At 41.8% G+C, this 18,985-nt stretch overlaps 1 protein-coding gene across 1 annotated transcript in view; it reads right to left on the bottom strand.

Annotated features, from left to right (window-relative positions):
* Positions 1–3,423, bottom strand: part of ADAMTS18 (ADAM metallopeptidase with thrombospondin type 1 motif 18) — a 97,156-nt gene extending 93,733 nt beyond the window's left edge. Inside the window, exons 1-3 of the mRNA XM_077831142.1 lie at positions 3,301–3,423; positions 3,063–3,162; positions 929–1,245 (exon numbers count right to left, since the gene is read on the bottom strand). Coding sequence (XP_077687268.1) covers positions 929–1,245; positions 3,063–3,162; positions 3,301–3,423 — 540 coding nt within the window. The remainder of the gene's footprint in view (positions 1–928; positions 1,246–3,062; positions 3,163–3,300) is intronic.
* Positions 3,424–18,985: the final 15,562 nt, after the last annotated feature.

Genomic DNA, 18,985 nt, shown 5'->3' on the forward strand with positions numbered 1-18,985 from the left:
TGTATCCCCTCATATACTCTAATGCCATGAATGTTATTGTTCAATCCAAATATTTACCATGGTACACACCAGCCATTTTTTCTAGGAGGATTGCATGGAAAGCAAGACCTTTATCCTAGGACATAACGAGAGCTATTTAACTCTGTGGATGTTCTTTTGCATTGTACTAATGAGTCAATGAAGACTTCCTTAGAGATAAAACAATGTAGAATGTAGTCTAAAAAAAAGTTTTAGTAAAATTTTTTTCATCATTTTGGAAAACACAGTGGTAAACAGCAAATACTGCAAGCAAAATACTTACACTCAGGACAGGGTTCACCAATTAAGACTGTTTAATCAATGAAGGCTTGAAACTTCCAAAAGAAATATAAGGGAGCTAAGCACCTAACTCCTGTTGGATTTCAATGAGAGCTGGGTGCCAGATTTCTCCCTCAGGCACCTGACAATCCTAGACATAATGTTTATTTTTTCTCATAATTTTATGATCTTGCAAATTTTATTGCATAAGTAGTCCGAACACAGAAGCAAGAATACGGTCTACTCATAAATGCAAGAAGGGCATTTACCTTATCAGAGCAATCAGACACTGCATATAGCTATCACGAATTCTCTGAGAATGAATGAAAATTCTCATGAATTTATTACACACATCTGCCATCAAACTGTGTTTTTCTTAAAAATTACCCCCGAAAAAGTTACCCCCGAAAAAACACAGTAGTGTGACAAAGACAAAGTTTATCATCTATCATTAAAGAGCTCTTGTTAAACGTGATGATGCTAGGTCAGCTAATGATGTTAGGAAAATCTGCAAAATGGTCCATGGCATGAAAAATATCCTGTGTGTTTCAGGAATCTGATAACTTAATCAAAATAGGTATTTTCTGCATATGAAAATCTAATGCTATATTTGCTTTAACGAAACACTTACCAAGCCTACACATGTAGATATTGCTACTGAGGAGGTGTTATCGTTCCTTATAAATCCCTGATAGAAACACCGCTCAACTTCACGTTCCTGAGAATCTGTGACTCCATCTTTCCCAAGTACCTGGACAATAAAGTTGTTGCTAAATATGGTAGAAGGTTTAAGTTCTAAGTGCAGTTCCTGTCCAAATGCTGAAAATTTGTAGTGCAAGGAACTTTTTGAACTTTGAGTCGATCTCTTTTTCCTAATGCTGTGCAAAACATCGTGTGATATGTACGATCCACTGGAATCCACTTCGACAGGTGTCACAAATACGTAATCTGTAATGGCAAAATGTTGACCATCAGCCTTTGTACTCAATGAATAAAGTGTGACATTTTTTAACATAGCGCTCATTTATGCAGCAGATTTTCACTGTGGCATGAAGTTTCCTCGTTTAGGGCATGGCACCTAGAATCCAAGGGCTACATGTATCTAACGCATGCATAAATTCATCTGAAGCAACTCCAAGCTGTTCCGTGTAAATCATACGGACTCTAATACAGTGTTTGTTTCCTTTCTGCCCCACTGAGAGGGACAGACTATCATAGCTGTGAACTTTCCCACAGTCATTCTTGTGAAGACATTTGTCATCACTAACCAGTCTATAGATTTCCCCCCTCCCCCTATATTAATTGCTGTCACATGGGAAGAGTGGGGTTTTGTCTGTAGTTGTTGTTTTTTTCCAAGAGAGTGTAGCAAATATTATAACCTTGGTACTGGTTTAACAGATGTTGTAGAATTGTTCCATTTGTTCAACTGGATTAAAGGATTAATCTGTTAATTCCTTAACACAGTCAGACCTCATCTTTTTGTAATGTCTTGATTAGACTAGTTTTCAAATCATAACTGACCTTCAGCAGAAAGAGATTACATACTACCTCATAATCTTTATTCAGCCATTGCTAGCTGAATGTCAGTGTCTTTGTTTGTCAGTTGTTTTGGCTAAATTATGTGAAAGAAATTCTGTGCATATTTGGGAGAGGAAAAATACGATAAACTCAAAATATCTGGAGAAGAGAAGAATATAGGGCCTGATTCAGTTACGTGTTTAAGCATGTGCCTAACTTTAAACATGTGAGTAGTTCCATTAATCTACTCACAGGGTGATGACTACTTACATCCTTGAAGTTAGGTACATATTTAAGTTCTTTGCTGAATCAGGACCGCAGGTACTCCTGCAAATGACAGCGAGGCTTACATTAAAACCCATATATTAAGTAGCCTACTTCCTAACACTGCTTAACTTTTGATGTGTATCTTGGTCAGAATGCCAAAAGATATCCATATCTTTGATAATCAAATGTTTTTTTTTCTTAAATTGAAATGCATCTTTATAAGGAATACAATTATGTTCTTATATAGTAGCCAATGTTGCATACTATTAATCTCCTTGCTTTGAACAGATTTTATTGGGTGCATATTACACTGAAAATTTAGCCAGAGATAGGTTTCTGTTTGCTGTAGACAGTGGAAGCAATACATCAAGGGCTTTCACTTTCCTTAAGTGGTGTTAATCAATGGCAGAAGCTCAGGACACTAAGCAGGCTGGTGGCCAAAAATGCAAGCAGCTGCTGGAAGAAGGGAATCCCCCAGCAAACATAGACTGCAGCAGTATTTTCCCTTCCTGAAACCTGTGTGCACTGCACTGTACTTATCACTCTCAGCAAGTGCAAATATATAGAAAGAGAGATTGCAAGCTTCCAATAGGCAACAACATCAGAAAACCACCACCACCAAAATAATCCTGTTATACAAGTTTTCTTCTTCTTCCTGGATTGTTACAGTCCCTTAGCCTGGGTTGCATGGCTTATTTCCCCCTGGTTTTCTATTATTATTTTTCCCATAAGTGAGTGGAAATTTAGTTTATTTTCCTGGCACTTAAAAAACAGTCTCTTTTGTTATTGTTAATTTTTCAGCTGGTGCCCTATTGATTGTGCCCGCGCGCCAGAGACACGGCATCTGCATGTAGGCGGCATGCCTGGGTTGCGTTGAAAAGTCGTTGAAAAGAAGGACCAACATTTGGGGCTCGGGTTGGATGTTCCGTGTCACAAAACGACGCGTGCATGGACTTTAAAACAGAGAGACGGATACAAACCATGATCCAGTCCACTGATGCCGCCGCCGCCGCCGCCGCCGCCGTCGCTGGTTAAAGCGGCTGCGAAAGACACGCAACAGAGACCGCACAACTGAAGGGTCTGCAAGAGAGAGAGAGAGAAAGAGACAAGCGGGTATTGGGCGAGAGTCCCTGGACAAGGGAAGGCCGAGAGAAACGGCGCCGCGACCTGGCATGTAGGTCCTCCCGGCGACTGCAAGAGAAAGTGCTCTCGACCTGCCTTTGCAACGCCGCCCAGCCACAGGGTGGCCGGGAAGGGCACGGAGCGGCTGCTGAGCACCGCCGCAGGTACGGTCCACACGCAGAGCAGGAGCCAGTCCATGATCTTCCGGGCACCTCGCATGTTACCTGCGCCCACAGATGCCCAGCAGGAGCGGCCGGGTCTCCCGCATGGTCACCTGGGCGCGTCGGCTACCGCGGAGCCACTGCCTCGCCCGGGGCAGCGGCTCCCATGGAGGGGCTCGCAGGTAGCCACGGCCGGCGCGCAGGCTTTAAATTGCGGCCGCCAAATGACAGCCCCGGCTCCCGCTCCCCGGCTCCGCTCTCAGCCCCCGGGACGGGTGGACGCGGGAGGGGGAGCGCGGGCGCGGACCAATCCGGAGGCTGCAGAGGCCGAGCGAGCTGCCCCCGCCCCGGCTGCGGGAGCCGCGTGTGCTCCGGGCTAAGGGCGCTGGGGGGGGGGGGGGAGGGGGCGTGAGAGTTCCGCGCCGGGTGCCCCGGACACCTGGGTTCCGCTGGAGTCTGGCACTGACCTGCTGGGTGACCCTTTCGGCAAGTCACTCAGGCACTGGACACATTTAGCTCTGGATAAGCAGGAACCGCCCCTTTCCCCCGCCCCCATTAATTTTCAGTAGGGTGGGCTAGCCTGGATCCTCACCCGCCATGCCCAGCTTACCCCGCTGTGCCCCCACCCTGAGAGCCTCGGGCAGAGGGGTGCGAGGCCCGATGATCCTTACACCCAGTGCAAATCCCAGACTGTCCTTTGGTTCTGTGTTTGTACAGTCCCTAGCACAATGTGGGTCCCTGACTCGGGCTCCCAGGGGCTAGGGTAATACAAATCATAACTAACCATAAGGCAGAGAAGGTTGTAACTGGGCTATTCGTTATCAGCATTAGCACCCATATTTGTAATTATTTCCAAATTTGAAAAAAGGCCGGGGGGGAGGGGGTATCATTGAGCTGGGATTGTGCACAAGCCTGCCCTTAACCTGACTGGTTAGGAGAAAGAGTTCAGTAATAACAATCCAGCTTTCTGCCTCTCATTCATTTGGAGAGCGAATACCCTTATTTCTCATTCATTTGTAAGGCAGTATAAATATGTTAATTGATTATATGGGGGAAGGGGCGAGAAATATAGCCATAAAAGCTTTTGTAGTAAGATCTTCTATACTTTCCACAGTATGCATCCGATGAAGTGAGCTGTAGCTCACGAAAGCTTATGCTCAAATAAATTGGTTCATCTCTAAGGTGCCACAAGTACTCCTTTTCTTTTTGCGAATACAGACTAACACGGTTGTTACTCTGAAACAGTAATATTGAAAGTGAGGACTGTAATGTTGAATGCTGATTTCCATAAAGACGCTGACTTGTGATACAAAACTCGTTTATGATGTGTTTGGCTGCACTTTGAGAAGCATCTCTCATCTCATGATCTTCCTTTTGTTCTGGACGTTTTCCCAGCATGTATCTCAGTGGGACGTCCAAAATCTCACTCAAGCCCTGTTCAAAGATCACATTGTGAGAATAAACAGTTGGTAGTTTGTGCCAATCCTAGAGGAAGAGCTGCTCAGGCTGGCACGCAGGCTAGGGAGCACCATGGAGTCCGAGGTGAGTGTTGGCCGTACCACCAATACATAGTGAGGAGAAAACTCACATCTGAGAAGACATGCCTTTTATCTACCTCTTCACCAGAGCTTCCTTTGTAATTGGTTGGGAGGTTGGACACACAGACCAAGGGGATATCCCCAACTGTTTCCTGTCTGTGAACATTACATAACTCCCCAGCCAGGGAATGTAATTTCCCTTTCACCTCTCTATATTTCCCAGTGGTTTGCATTGTCACCTTGCTAAATATATTACCACACAGTCTTTTCTTCTGTCTGAACCTTCAAGATCTTTCTGTAATTCCCGCTGGGAACATTCAAAAGAATTCTCTGGATGCAAGTTTTCCTTGGCCCCAGTTCAGAAAATCACTTTAAAAACATTCTTAAGTGCCTCACTTAAGAGGGCCTATGGAAGAAGATATACATTTGACCAGTTATATACAACTATCCCTTTACCTACTGTGTCTTCTGGCTGTACAAGCGTGTTTGGTTGTTTTCAGTAGGTTGTGTTGCTGTGAATTTCATTCATTTTATTTAAAGAGTTAAAAAATACAATTTTTGCAGGAGGCAGGGGAATTGATAAAAACCTATAACTGCTAGCGCTAGGTGCAAGATCTTTGCCCCACTGAAGTTTTGCCATTTATGTAAATGGCGACAGGATTTCACCTGGGGGATTTAGCACATTCGGTTTATAATAGTAATAAAAGAAGAGAACTGATTCAATCCTTGTGTGACTGTATGTAAAATTTCCCCAAATATTAGTAGGAATTAGGGCAAACAGAGTTACCATATAATAAGGTAGAGAAGAAAAACTTCACGTTGTGACTCAAGGTAACCAAATGATGCACTTTGCTAAACCTACCCCTGTCTGGGGTAATGAAATTAAGGACACATACCAGTTTCATTTTGTAAAGGGACTGCCCAATGCACAGGAATCACACACTACCACAGGTTGGGAACACGCTGCTTTACTGAACTACAAACATCCAACTAAACAAACAGGAAGTTCAAATAAGGGAAGGGTGGAGCATGTCTCCAACATGTAATACACTTAGTAACTCAGTTAACCCCTTGATATTCATTTCACTACACTTTTTCAGTGACTATTCAGTAATTTCCAACTCGTATCGTCAGCCCATATTCTCCCCATATCTGAACTGTATGCGGTGTATGATGATATAATCAGTTATTGAACTTGTTATTCTGTTTAAGCAGCTGGTGTGCTGTTACCACTACTTTTCATGCTGACCGGTTTTATCTCATTACTACCTGGGTTTCCCCCGACTGTTGTCTTCACCTGTTGTCTCGTCTCTCATTTAGATTGTAAGTGCTTTTGGGGCTGGAATTATCTTTTGTTGCCTGTGTGTACAGTGACCTCTAAGCACACACACACACAATAATATAAAATATAGTAAACTGCACCATGAAAAGTCATTAAAAAAAATAAAAAACTTTTAATTCTGAAAATGTCAAAACAGGTTATTTTGACATTCAAAAAGAACATTTTTTCTAAATGCAGTTTCATCAGAATCAGCGCAATTTAGTGAAAAATTTTGGTTTTGTCAAAATGGAATTTTCCCACAGAAAACTGTTGTGATCAAAATTTTCCAAGTAGCTCTTCTGTCTACTCTTACACACCCACACCCAATACTTTGGGTAGCCAATGCAGAGGTGTAAGGGGATTCTTACTCCTAAATATTTCCTTGTGTACAAAGACAGTTCAAGTCACAGTCTAGAGTCAATTGGATTGGTTGGTTGGTTCATTTTAAATTATTGGTTCTTTTTTCCTCATTTTTGACTATTCCTTTTTCTTGACTTTTTGCTTATTTAACGCTTCCCCTAAGAATCCATGAGTGCTAGCAGTCGGGTAATGATAAGGGGCTGTAAACACATTCAGAACTCACATTAACAGCAACAGGACTGACAAGCATGCAGAACAAATATGTCCTGACTATAAGTGCCATTGTGTTTGCTTTGGCTTCTTTGTTTGAGCAAATTCTTTATCATATAACACATTTGTTGCCACTGAGTGGAGCTGAGTGATAATTCATAGCACTCCATTATTTTACAGTCTTAGCCTCTTCCTCTTTCAGCAGTTTATCTGGGAGTTTGATTTTTTTTTTTCATATGTGTATTTGTTGTTCAGAATCTGTTTGGATTACTTGTACCATTAATTTTTGTTCTTCTCGTTTGTGATTAGTTTGATGTGATGAAATTTGAAAATGAGGCAATGATGGCTACTTATGATTGGACGCATAAGTCACATAGTATTGTTTCTGTTTCCTTAATGGAGGAGTGTAACTATTAGAATCAGAGCAAAGACTGGCATTTGCTAATTCAGCATTTGTTTTCTGCAAATTTTACTTACAATCAGCTGTTTTCATGATAATTTCCTACTAGGAAACACATCGGCTGAAATATTCCTGGTAGTCAAACACAACCAGGGCATGAGCAATGCTAAAGCAAGTGGGCTTTGTATTCAAAAGGGCAATATACCGGGAGAACTTTTTGAGGTATTCTCCCAGCTGTTTCTCTAAGAGCTCTTTGAGCTTGATTCTGCAGGGAGAGAGGTTCTTTCATGAAGTGCTGAGCACTCTTAGGCTCCAGCCACTTGCAGATTCAAGCCCTTTGCACAGAGCAGCGTGTTAGTCTAGACTCTCCTAGACATCCTGGAAAGTGAAGTCTTTGAAAATTATTCTCTTTATAATCAATTCATAGATTAATAGATTTTAAGGCCAGAAGGTGATTCTGATAATCTGGTCTGACCTCCTGCATAACACAGAACAGAGAATTTCACCCAGAAGTGTAGGGAGGAGAACTGATCCTGGGAACTTTTATGCAGGGGAAAGTGTGTGATATAGAGTGTAAAAACCCCACATTAGCCAGGGAAGGGTTAATGAGATGCCCTGGGCTCAATCAGCCCCATCCTGCTTTGTCTGCAAGAGTTGTCAGGCTTGGAGGGGGGCATTAAAAGAAGACAGCCAGCTCAGTTGAGAGGAGGCTGTGAGGGAGAGCAAATTTCTTGTGCTAGCTCACTGAAGGAAGGTCTGGCTGGGGCCAGGACCCAACCAAAGACTGCTAGATCAGTGGTTCTCAACCTTTTTCTTTTTTCCTGCATATTAAAGCCAGAGCCAGCATTAGGGGGTAGCAAGCAGAGCAATTGGTCTGGGCCCCATGCCACAGGGGCCCCGTGAAGCTAAGCTGCTCAGGTTTCGGCTTCAGCACCAGGTGGCGGGCTTGGGGCTCCGGGCTACAGCCCCATGTGGTTGGGCTTTGGCTTTCTGCCGTGGGCCCCAGCAAGTCTAATGCCAGCCCTGCTCGGCGGACTCCATGAAACCTGGTCATGGCCCCCCCCAGGGGGCTCCGGACCCCTGGTTGAGATTCACTGTGCTAGATGTCAGAGCCTCCCTGAGGGAAGGTGGGATTATTATGTTTACTTTGTTACCTAAGCCTATTGTGTTCCTTTTTTGACCTGGGGTATTTTTTCTACCTGGGACCTGCCGCTGATCTGAATGAGATTACTGCAGTCAGTGCTCTTCCTCCCACCGCCCACTGCCAGGGATGACCACCCTCAATAAACCTCTGCTGGGCTGCCTCCAGATTCCTTGTAGTGATGTGTCACAAGCACGGAAGAGACACAGTCACAGTCATACACACTACAGCTAATCACAATCCTTTGCCCTTCTGTCGCACCCTTCATCCAAGAATCTCAAGGCAATTTGTAAACTTTATGTAGTTTATTCACACAAAACTGCTGCAAGGCAGGTAAATATTATTCGACTCCAGCAACAAATGAGTAAGCTGAGGCGCACAGAGGTGAAAGGAAAGCTCTACAGTGATATAACGCTAGTGCCAGGAATACAGTCAGTGTTACCTAAGGCCATTTCATACCACACTTTAAAGGCAGGAGACCAGATGCTCAGTGGATATAAATCAGTGTAGCTCCATTGTTGTGCTGATTTATACCCGCTGGGGATCTGGTCTAGGGCATCTTCTACTGGGGAATGTCCCCAGAATAAGGAAGTTCCCCCACCAGCAGAGAGAGAGAAAGATACTGGCCTATCTCTCAGCCCCAGACGTAAAGGGCAGACACTAGATATGAAGGGGGGCGTGGCTGGAGCATGCTGCATTTTGGCTGCCATGGCCTTTAGTGGGTACGTCTACACTGCAATTAGACGCCCGCCGCTGGCCTGTGTCAGCTGGCTGGGGTTGTTTAATTGCGGTGCAGACGTTCTGGTTTGGGCTGCAGCCCAAGCCCTGGGACCCTCCCACCTCACAAGGTCCTAGAGCCTGGGCTCCAGCCCAAGCCCAGACGTCTACACTGCAATTAAACAGGCCCGCAGCCGGAGCCCTGCAAGCCTGAGTCAGCTGGCACAGGCAAGCCACAGGTTTTTAACTGCAGTGTAGACATGTCCTCAGAGACTTTGGACACCTCCAGCCAAGGTCATATTAACACTAAAGTTGCTCTGACTTCCACCAGGCAGGCTCAAATGGTCCCCAGATGATCCCAAAGTACAGGAGTTGCAGGAGACCCCCCTCCTCCACCCTCGGTTCTACTGCTCTTTGTCAAGAGCACATCCACTTCTAGTCTGTATTCCCACCCTGAATTTCAAAAGAGAGGTACTCATTAGAGAGAGCGATGCTTTTTTCAGTTTGTGTGTTTACTTTCATGGAGTCTGAATCTATCTATGAAAGTCTCGAGAAAGGGAAAAGATAGCCTAGTGTACTGACAAGAGCACAAAGAAAGCATATTTCAAGAGTCCTTGCCATTGTACCATTTATAACATAAGCCATTGTATTAATGTTGTTTTTGCATTATGGCTAATGGCATTCTTTAGTGACCTATGGCACGGGCTACACTATGCCACTGGCTATTCTGTTTACAGATAACTATATTTTTCAGCTGACATGGAAACCGGATAAGTAACAAAAACATCTACTGGTTGAATTAGTATGGTTCCTCTATTAATTCATGAGCCTGATGGGCCAGAAGATTCCTAGAATAAAATTCCACCATTTCCCCAATCTCTGTATTAAATTCTGCAGAAGCCTCAAAAAGTATGTGAGAAGTGAATCTATTTCCTTGAATGAGCTCTAAACCCCCAATTCTAGGATTGCATCCTATGAATCCTGACAAACTCCAAGCAGCAAAGAGCAATCTCTGTGGAATAGGTTTTTACCACCATTTACAGTAGTAGTTTCTGTAAATAAACCCCTAAATTAATGTTGCATATTTTTTTAATCACGGAGACCGGAAAAGGGACTTGATTCCACGTTCCCACTGCACCCCAAACTCCCAGTGGAATCAAAGAGATTGTGTTTACATTTTTCCTTTGTCTAACTAGCATGTAGCACTCGGCTGTTACTGTCCAGAATAAAAGCTTTTGATTACAAATATTAAAAGCAATTTTCTGCTTCCATGAATATCACTGTACTGCACAGCATGTCCATCCTAATTTGATTAGTTCTACACATTTATTTGTGCTTACTGGACATCCTACTTTCTGGCATTGAGAGAAAAGTTCCAGTCATCCTGCTGATACATTAGGATTGTACTTGCTGTGGCCTGCTACGCAGGACAACTGAGCTCAGGACCAGAACTAAGATTGTACTTCCAGGTACTCGTGGCTGATAAACAGAATCTTCACAAAGCAATCGTCTGCAGTTTTTTTTCAGTGATTGCTGAAGGCTAATGCTTAGATTTTAGAAGAGATTAACTGACTTGCATTTCCAGTGTCACCACTTTTTCTTTTTTTTTTTTTAAAGGGGAATTCCAAACCAAGGAAGCAAAAAAGACAACCTAGAAAGTGGGCAAATACCATTCATTTGGACTGGTGCCAAATATCACAAGTTGCTGCCTTAGCATGCTGACACATCCCATAGACAGCAAAGGCACAGGAGAGACGCTGTGCTTCAGTACACGCAGGCTCTGTCATACTCGCAGACAAAAATTAAATAAAAATGTCCATCACTAATAGGAGGAAAATAAAAGCTGTCATTGTGGGTGGTCCATGTTAAGGCTTTGCAAGTAGTACATTTTAGCAGAGTTTTCTTGGAAGCTTGCCAAGTGTAATTAAAGAACAGGTACCTCCAAACTCTCAGAACTCTAATAAAAACAATTATACGGTTTATAGTGTCGTGCGCACGCCAAACTCTGTATTTATACAATGGATCCAAATGGCACAGGAGAAACCATGCGGTCCAGCAGGCTCAAAGATCCACTTTGAAAACACTTTTCCTAAATACTGATTTGGACCATCTACTGAAGGCTCTTCAGCCTCAGAAGTCCCAAAGATACAGCTCAAACATTGCAATTTACTTATAAGATGCTGGTATCATTTCCAAAAATGCTTCAGCATAAGGTAGCTAGAAAGAAGGTACAGTGTCTCAGTTACATTCACCCAGTATCTACACGAGCATAAACCCTGGACAAAGACACCCCAGACAGAAAACCTCAGGGGAGTTTTCTGAATGTAGGAGGCCAGCCCATTCCCCAAAATGGGTGGTTCTAGGCAGAAAGGGGGCATGGCTATCCTCCCTGAGTAGCCCATACTCTTGCTTCCTACAAACAGAAGCCCAAAGTGAATGTTCTCCTATCCACTTCTGCCACTCTTTCTGTTGCTTCTTGCTCATGGTTGAGCTGTTATCTTGCTATTCAATTTCATTTCCGGATTGGCAAGTCCTGATCTGTCCTGAGTTTATACAATCCCGCTCCATTTATAATAGCCATGTGGTCTAGTGCCTAGTATCACTGAATACTGGAGTACTAGAATCATCCTGGAATGCCTGATGTGCTCTCTTGCAGGGGACCTGCTTGTATCTATTGAGTAGTGGTGTGGGTGTCTGAATTCTGGGATGAAAAGTTCATTCTCCTCGGTCAGCTTGATTTTCAGGAGCACCGAGAATCTGCAGCGCCATTTGAGTTTAGTCTCCAAACATTTTTACATGTGGTTTTTCTTCTATTTGGTACTAGTTTCACGAGCCAGGCAAAAAAGAAAATTAGCTTCTCTCTTACCTCTTAATTTCATCATTTGCAGATTTTTTTTTAAAATACAAGATAATGCTTCTTTGGCTGGCTCCTGAGATTCTTCTATTAAAAAATTCCCTGTCTTTCACATCAATGAATCTTTGTTACTTCCTAACTTCTCGCTGGGAACGTAGATTGCAAAGAAGTTCATGAGTCTGTTCAGTCCAACCCAGATACTTGTTAGTGGCTGTAATCACAAATAACCTGTAATATCCCTTTTCAGTTAAGTAGCAGTCTGTTTCCTATAGGAATGTGATTCTTCCTCTGCTGCTTTGATGTGTTCTCAGTGTGTCCTTTTTGGAAGAAGATTTTGACTGCACTCTCCATTCTCATTCCTTACTCAGGAAACACTCCCAGTCCTTTCAGAAGAGTTCTGGCTAACTAAGGATTGTGAGTCAAATCCTGATCTCCTAGTAATTGTGCAGGGAAGTTCCACAAGAAGTAGCGGAATGAACCATGGCACAGAGCTGTTCCCCAACTGCTACTATATCCCATGAGTTACAACAGCTTACATGGATTCTTGGCCTCTACTATATGGAGAGGGAGTTTTTTCTGGTGCAGCTACATAGATGTTCTATTGGTCATGTACCAAAAGAGTCAAACCCTTTCACTACTATGATGGAGAGGAACTTGAATTGGACATTGGAAAAGCAGAGTTGTTTTGAATTGAAGACTGATTGTCATTTTCACTAAGGCCCCTTTGCCCCACTATACACTCACTTTAGAGCCCAACTATAAATGAGAATCAGCCTCTAAATGTTTATTTTGGTTCTTTTCCACCAAAATAATAATAATGCTCTGTGACCTTCCATTAAATCAGGCTCATTTTTAGTTTCTGTGAGAGAGGAGAGTTTCTTGCCAAAGTTTGTTTTGCCATGGATGTTGTTAGTAGTGGTAGTATTAATTATTATTTATTATGCTATTATTAATATTTTATTTGCATTACTGTAGTATCTAGGAGTCCAAGTCAAGGACCAGAACCTGATTGAGCTAGTTACTTTAGAAACACCGAGCAAAAGATGGCCACTGCTCCCAAAGAGCTTCTAATTTACCACAGCATTTCTTTAAATTCCTAATTTACAAACAAAACTATCACTTGACTGTGCAGTGCTGATTTCCAAAGTGAAATTTTTTGGCATGTTGATGACTGGAGCAGTTATTTTATCAACTCAGTGTTGCAATGGCAGTATTTAATAATTTCTTGGTGCATGGGCATTCGGTGGTGAATGTTTATTTCAACAAGCCGGAGATCTTAATATTCATAAGAAGCAGAGGGTAGAAGAAAAAGAAATAAAATCAGTTTCCACTGTTAAGAACCCAGTCCTACAGCACTAAAATTAACAGCAGCTCTCCAAATGAGTTCAATGGGAGCAGAATGGGTCTTATAGTGATAGTTCAGGACCTTACATGTTAAAATAAATGTTCCATTCAGCACTTATCTTTTAAAAGTGCTTAAGAGAGTTAGGCACAAATGGGTTCCTTTAGAAAACCCCAGTCTCACAGCATGAGACCCTAATTGTGCAAATATTTATGTACATGGTTAAATTTAAGCATGTGTATAAATGTTTGCTGGGTTGGGACCTAATAGCCTAATCTTGCCCCTCACTCTCCTTTGCAAAACATACCAAGCCCAAAAAGCAGTGGAACCACTCCTGTCCTGCTCCCTTGCTGAATTGTGTACAAGCCTAATATTAATAGAAGTGATTTCATTGTCTTTTCAATCATTTTATTTTTAAGAAAGACAGGATTAAAACTAAGCTACAAACCTTTCTCTGTAGCATTAACAATGCATTACAGCACTGTGGAAAGTCCTGAAAACCAAAAGTTGAAACTGACTAGATACAAACATGAAACTGACTAGCCTAATTTCATTGTCCAAAGGGGACTGAAATGCAACAATAGGTAAACAAAGAACACAAATGTAAAATGTGAATTAGATTGTAAAAATGTTTTTCCTTTTAATAATCTACGGCAGTATATGTAACAAAATTAGAGATACCTGTTTCTAAAAGATCTGTTACTTCTTTAACATCAATGTTCCTTTAGTTATATTTTTTCCCCTGGAACTGCATTTCTCTTGCAATTCCTCAATGATATGTGTATCAGGCATAATGAGTTACAAATACTGTAATCATGTGTAAACAATATCACTCCCAGGCTCCAGCTACACTACAAGCTGTAGAAAGAAAGCATCATGTTCATTATTTCTTTTCCAGATACATTCTTTCTCAATCCTGCCTCATCACAGTATATAGATGATGCGATTTGAAAGCATATTATTTTGGATGGGAGCCAGCCATCTGGGAATCCTTTACAAGTACCTGAAAGAGAACTAAAGTAGGGCATACTGAGGTGAGCAGCTTTCCGATTCTACCTGAAAGCTCGCTAGGTGGCCTAAGGCCACTTGAATCAAATCCAAAATAGGCACCTGGCTCTGGGATGGAAGCCTGCCAGTTTTATAGCATATTCCATCCCTGAATTATGGTGTCTGGACTCATTTCATGGCTTATTGTTGCATGTCTTTTTAAACTAATTCCTTACTGAAAGATGTTTGAAATTCAAAGCTTTCTTCAGTTTCCCACTTTATTTTGGAGCTGCAGACACTTGCCCTGTTAGGTTGAGGAAAAACCTGCTAGAACAATTCACTACGTAGAGTTTAACTCTTTATTAGTATGTGAGTTTTGTTGTTCTTCAGAGGTTTTTTGTGATAGCTTTTTTGTTGCTGACAAAACACACCAGGATACATTTTCTGTGGATTCAAAGATTTCATAAAGTGTCGGTAACATTAAACTTTTAAGACAACTATCTTTATAGATGTAAAGGGAGCAACCCAGTATTAATGACTAAAACTTGCTTTTTTATTAAGTAAAAAATGTGGATTGTATATGCTAGCCCCTGAATTATCCTAATGCTTGTTAAAGCTCAGGCTTTCATATTTGAGTCATATTATTCTAATCTATTGCTTATGGGCTGCCCAGAAACTAAACTACTAGAGGACCTCATGACTGCTGGCCTTTTCAGACTACCATGCCAGACATACTTATACACCAAACCTTCAAATGAAAAAAAGAAAAAACATCCTAAGATCCAAATGTGAACAGCTTTGTTGCTCACAAACATCTTTTTTAAAGGGAGATTTTAGCTATGTGTGATACTTGTAAATGTGAGAACTTTCCCCTGTGAGGCAAATTGCTTTTCAAGTAAAAGTATTTAAGTGGAAAACATTGCTAAATTTTTTTAGTGCTACAAGGGCAGTTTAATTGGTATGGTATTCGTCCTCCTTTCTTCACAGCAGATCAATTGGAGAGGTTTGTATCTCCATGGTTTTGTCTAACTAGCATCAAAAAGGGCAGTATTTTACCAATACTAATGCCTACCAGATGCCTTGATTTTATATTGCAACATTGAATGTCCTTAATTACATTAATAAGTGATTATCATAATGAGAATAAAAACTGCAGAGGTAAACTTTAAAAGAAATGGATGATGATCATGAAATGCAGCACATTTGTAATACTTTCCTTGAGTCCTGTAGCCTCATTGTGACTGCGAACATTGTATAATTAAAATAGACCAGAAAAGAATGAACTGACTGATATTTATTACAACATACAACAAAAGAAAAATCCCTTTGGATCCATTCTCTCACATGTGGTAATCTGAAACCGCTGAACAAGTGTTAGATTCATTTTAATACGGTACGTTTAAAATGTTCAAGTAACATATACCAAGGTAAATTTCCTACAAAAGGTGAAAGAGTATTAGAGTGGGAAATCTGTGCCCAGTTTTGAGAAAGTTGCTTTTAACAGGTAGTCAGATGCCAGGACCCTACACTGAAATGAGCAGACATTTTTGTCGACTCATCCTCAGCCAGAACAAGTGGATGCAGTTAGCTCCCACCCACAATATAAGAAGGCTTGGAGTGACTCAGAAGGGACTAGGGACAGTGGGGTCCTGTAGGGAAAGCCCTACTAACGCAAAACTCAGGAGGAAACTTAGGTTGAGACTTAGGAGTCCCCATCCTATTCCCAAAGCAATACATACAAACTACATTAATGTCTTATTCATTCAACCCCTCGGACTTTCCTTTATTCTTATTTTAACAACAATACCTAAAACGGATTAGTGCAAAGTATTAATTCTGATTAGCATGATCACAATCCGACCATTCCCATGAAAAATCTGATCATAGAATCATAGAATATCAGGGTTGGAAGGGACCTAAGGAGGTCATCTAGTCCAACCCCCTGCTCAAAGCAGGACCAATCCCCAACTAAATTATCCCAGCCAGGGCTTTGTCAAGCCTGACCTTAAAAATATCTAAGGAAGGAGATTCTACCACCTCCCTAGGTAACGCATTCCAGTGTTTCACCACTCTCCTAGTGAAAAAGTTTTTCCTAATATTCAACCTAAACCTTCCCCACTGCAACTTGAGACCATTACTCCTTGTTCTGTCATCTGCTACCACTGAGAACAGTCTAGATCCATCCTCTTTGTAACCCCCTTTCAGGTAGTTGAAAGCAGCTATCAAATCCCGCCTCATTCTTCTCTTCCGCAGACTAAACAATCCCAGTTCCCTCAACCTCTCCTCATAAGTCATGTGTTCCAGTCCCCTAATCATTTTTGTTGCCCTCCGCTGGACTCTTTCCAATTTTTTCACATCCTTCTTGTAGTGTGGGACCCAAAACTGGACACAGTACTTCAGATGAGGCCTCACCAATGTCGAATAGAGGGGAACGATCACATCTCTCGATCTGCTGGCAATGCCCCTACATATACATCCCAAAATGCCATTGGCCTTCTTGGTAACAAGGGCACACTGTTGACTCATATCCAGCTTCTTGTCCACTGTAACCCCTCGGTCCTTTTCTGTAGAACTGCTGCCGAGCCATTCAGTCCCTAGTCTGTAGCGGTGCATGGGATTCTTCCGTCCTAAGTGCACTTGTCCTTGTTGAACCTCATCAGATTTCTTTTGGCCCAATCCTTTAATTTGTCTAGATTCCTCTGTATCCTATCCCTACCCTCCAGCATATCTACCTCTCCTCCCAGTTTAGTGTCATCTGCAAACTTGCTGAGGGTGCAATCCACACCATCCTCCAGATCATTTATGAAGATATTGAACAAAACCAATGATGACAGTCTCACCATATCAGAACAAAGGGGCTTGAATCCACAATGTCTCCAATGGAGAAGTCCCTTTTACATCAGTAGGATTCTGTGGAGAGGGATTACAAGTATGCACCACTTTCCTTCATGTTTAAGAGCTGGGCAAAAACATGTGTTGTGGCAGTTTCATGAAAAAAATCAAAAACTAAGGGCCTTATTATTTCTAAACAGGGAAATAGATGTTCTTCACATCCAGTAACTTTAAAAATCTTGGGCTTAAACATGGACCCCAAGACTTAAATTTTCAAGGAAGATAGGAATGCCCCCCAACTAATTCATAGTTAGAATCAGCCCAAAGCCAGCTGAAATATGCCACAGGTGAGAGTTAGTCTCCCATGGTCCCATATGCTGAAATCTTTGGCAGACTGACACATCTCTATCGTACAACCACTATTCACAAAACGTGAATTGTAAAACAGGAGGTAAACTCAAATGATACAGTAACTCTGTGCTCATGAGTGTGCCATTGCTATAATGCCAGAGTTAGGTTGAAGGAAAGAATTGTATTTGAAATGGTTGATGTACCCTACATACTCCATGTGTGGCTGTAGGATACCATCTCAAATAGGCATCAATAGTTAGTATAAATACTTATTTGTAATACTTCAGTTATAATGGTCATTAGCCATAGTGTGCAGACAAGGGGATGCTTCCTAAAAATCTCTCTCATACACACACACACACCAAAGCATGGAGCAGCACAGAAGCCACAACCGCGTGACTTAACGTGACCAATCAAAACCAACCAACCAGCCTAGCTCATCACCTCATCTGCACCCTATGGCTGTACAGACTTTATGGTTGTCAGCGTGGAAAGAACTCACAACCATCCACTCAGATATCACATGCCTACACTTCACTTAAAGGATACTTTCCAGTACATGCCATAGTACTGGGATTTCTAGCCTGTTTAGGATTCAGCCATTAGAGGGCGACACACTCACACACTTGAGCAGGTCTGAAATTCCATCTGGTAACCCTTACACACCAGTTTTTATGTTACATGTTGTTGTTCTTTTTAAGGCACTCAATTTAGTTTATAAAAGAGGCAAGAGACAAAAAAATGTGATGGACATATAATAAAAAAATCAAAAGTGAACTGGCTCTACTGAAAGATTAATAAATATTCAGCTGCAAGGGTGATTATATAGAAGACCTTTTGTCCTTTTTATTGGCTGTCTTCCAACTTTAAACTCTCAAGCCTCAGGATGCTATTTGAAACCACTGTCTCAGCTTGTAGCATTTACTTTGTATGTCTTGTTTTCTTAGTTCTGCTGATAGTTTCAGTACTGGTTCAGCTTTGTAGGTTTTCACACTGTACTAAGACTGCTCTTAATCGTGGAAGTTCTATAATACCATGTATGACTTCACTGCATTTAAGTGTGGCATTAGAGTCTCACTGAACACAAAGCAATTGAGGACTCAATCCTGCAGATATTCCAACTCTGGAACTCATATTGAAGTCAGCATGAAATTTGGCAAGTGCAGTATTGCCAATCCTAAGCATTCAAAATTAATGACTGAGGCCCCCAAAATCAAGAGATTTGTTTAAAAATACTGAGATTTACAAACAAACAACTCACCCCTTCCCCCCCCCCGACACACACATTTGGGGTTCTTTTTATTTGCCTCTTGATTTTTGAGCTTTAGAAATTCAAGTTGGTCACATTTTCAAGCTTTTGTCCACAAGCATAAGTGCCAGGAACTTGCTTTTATATAAATAAACGAAAGCTGAGATTTTCATGAAATAACATGACTCCAGAAGCTGGGGCTTTAAGAAGAACACCACATATGAGATTTGCAAGCAAGAGTTGGCAATAATGCATGTAAGAGAACTTCAAGAGTAGCCCCAAGAAATGCTAATCTCCCCTTGCTGCAGTCACATAACA

This window comes from Eretmochelys imbricata, chromosome 12 (genome assembly GCF_965152235.1).
Source record: "Eretmochelys imbricata isolate rEreImb1 chromosome 12, rEreImb1.hap1, whole genome shotgun sequence".
NCBI lineage: Eukaryota > Metazoa > Chordata > Testudines > Cheloniidae > Eretmochelys > Eretmochelys imbricata.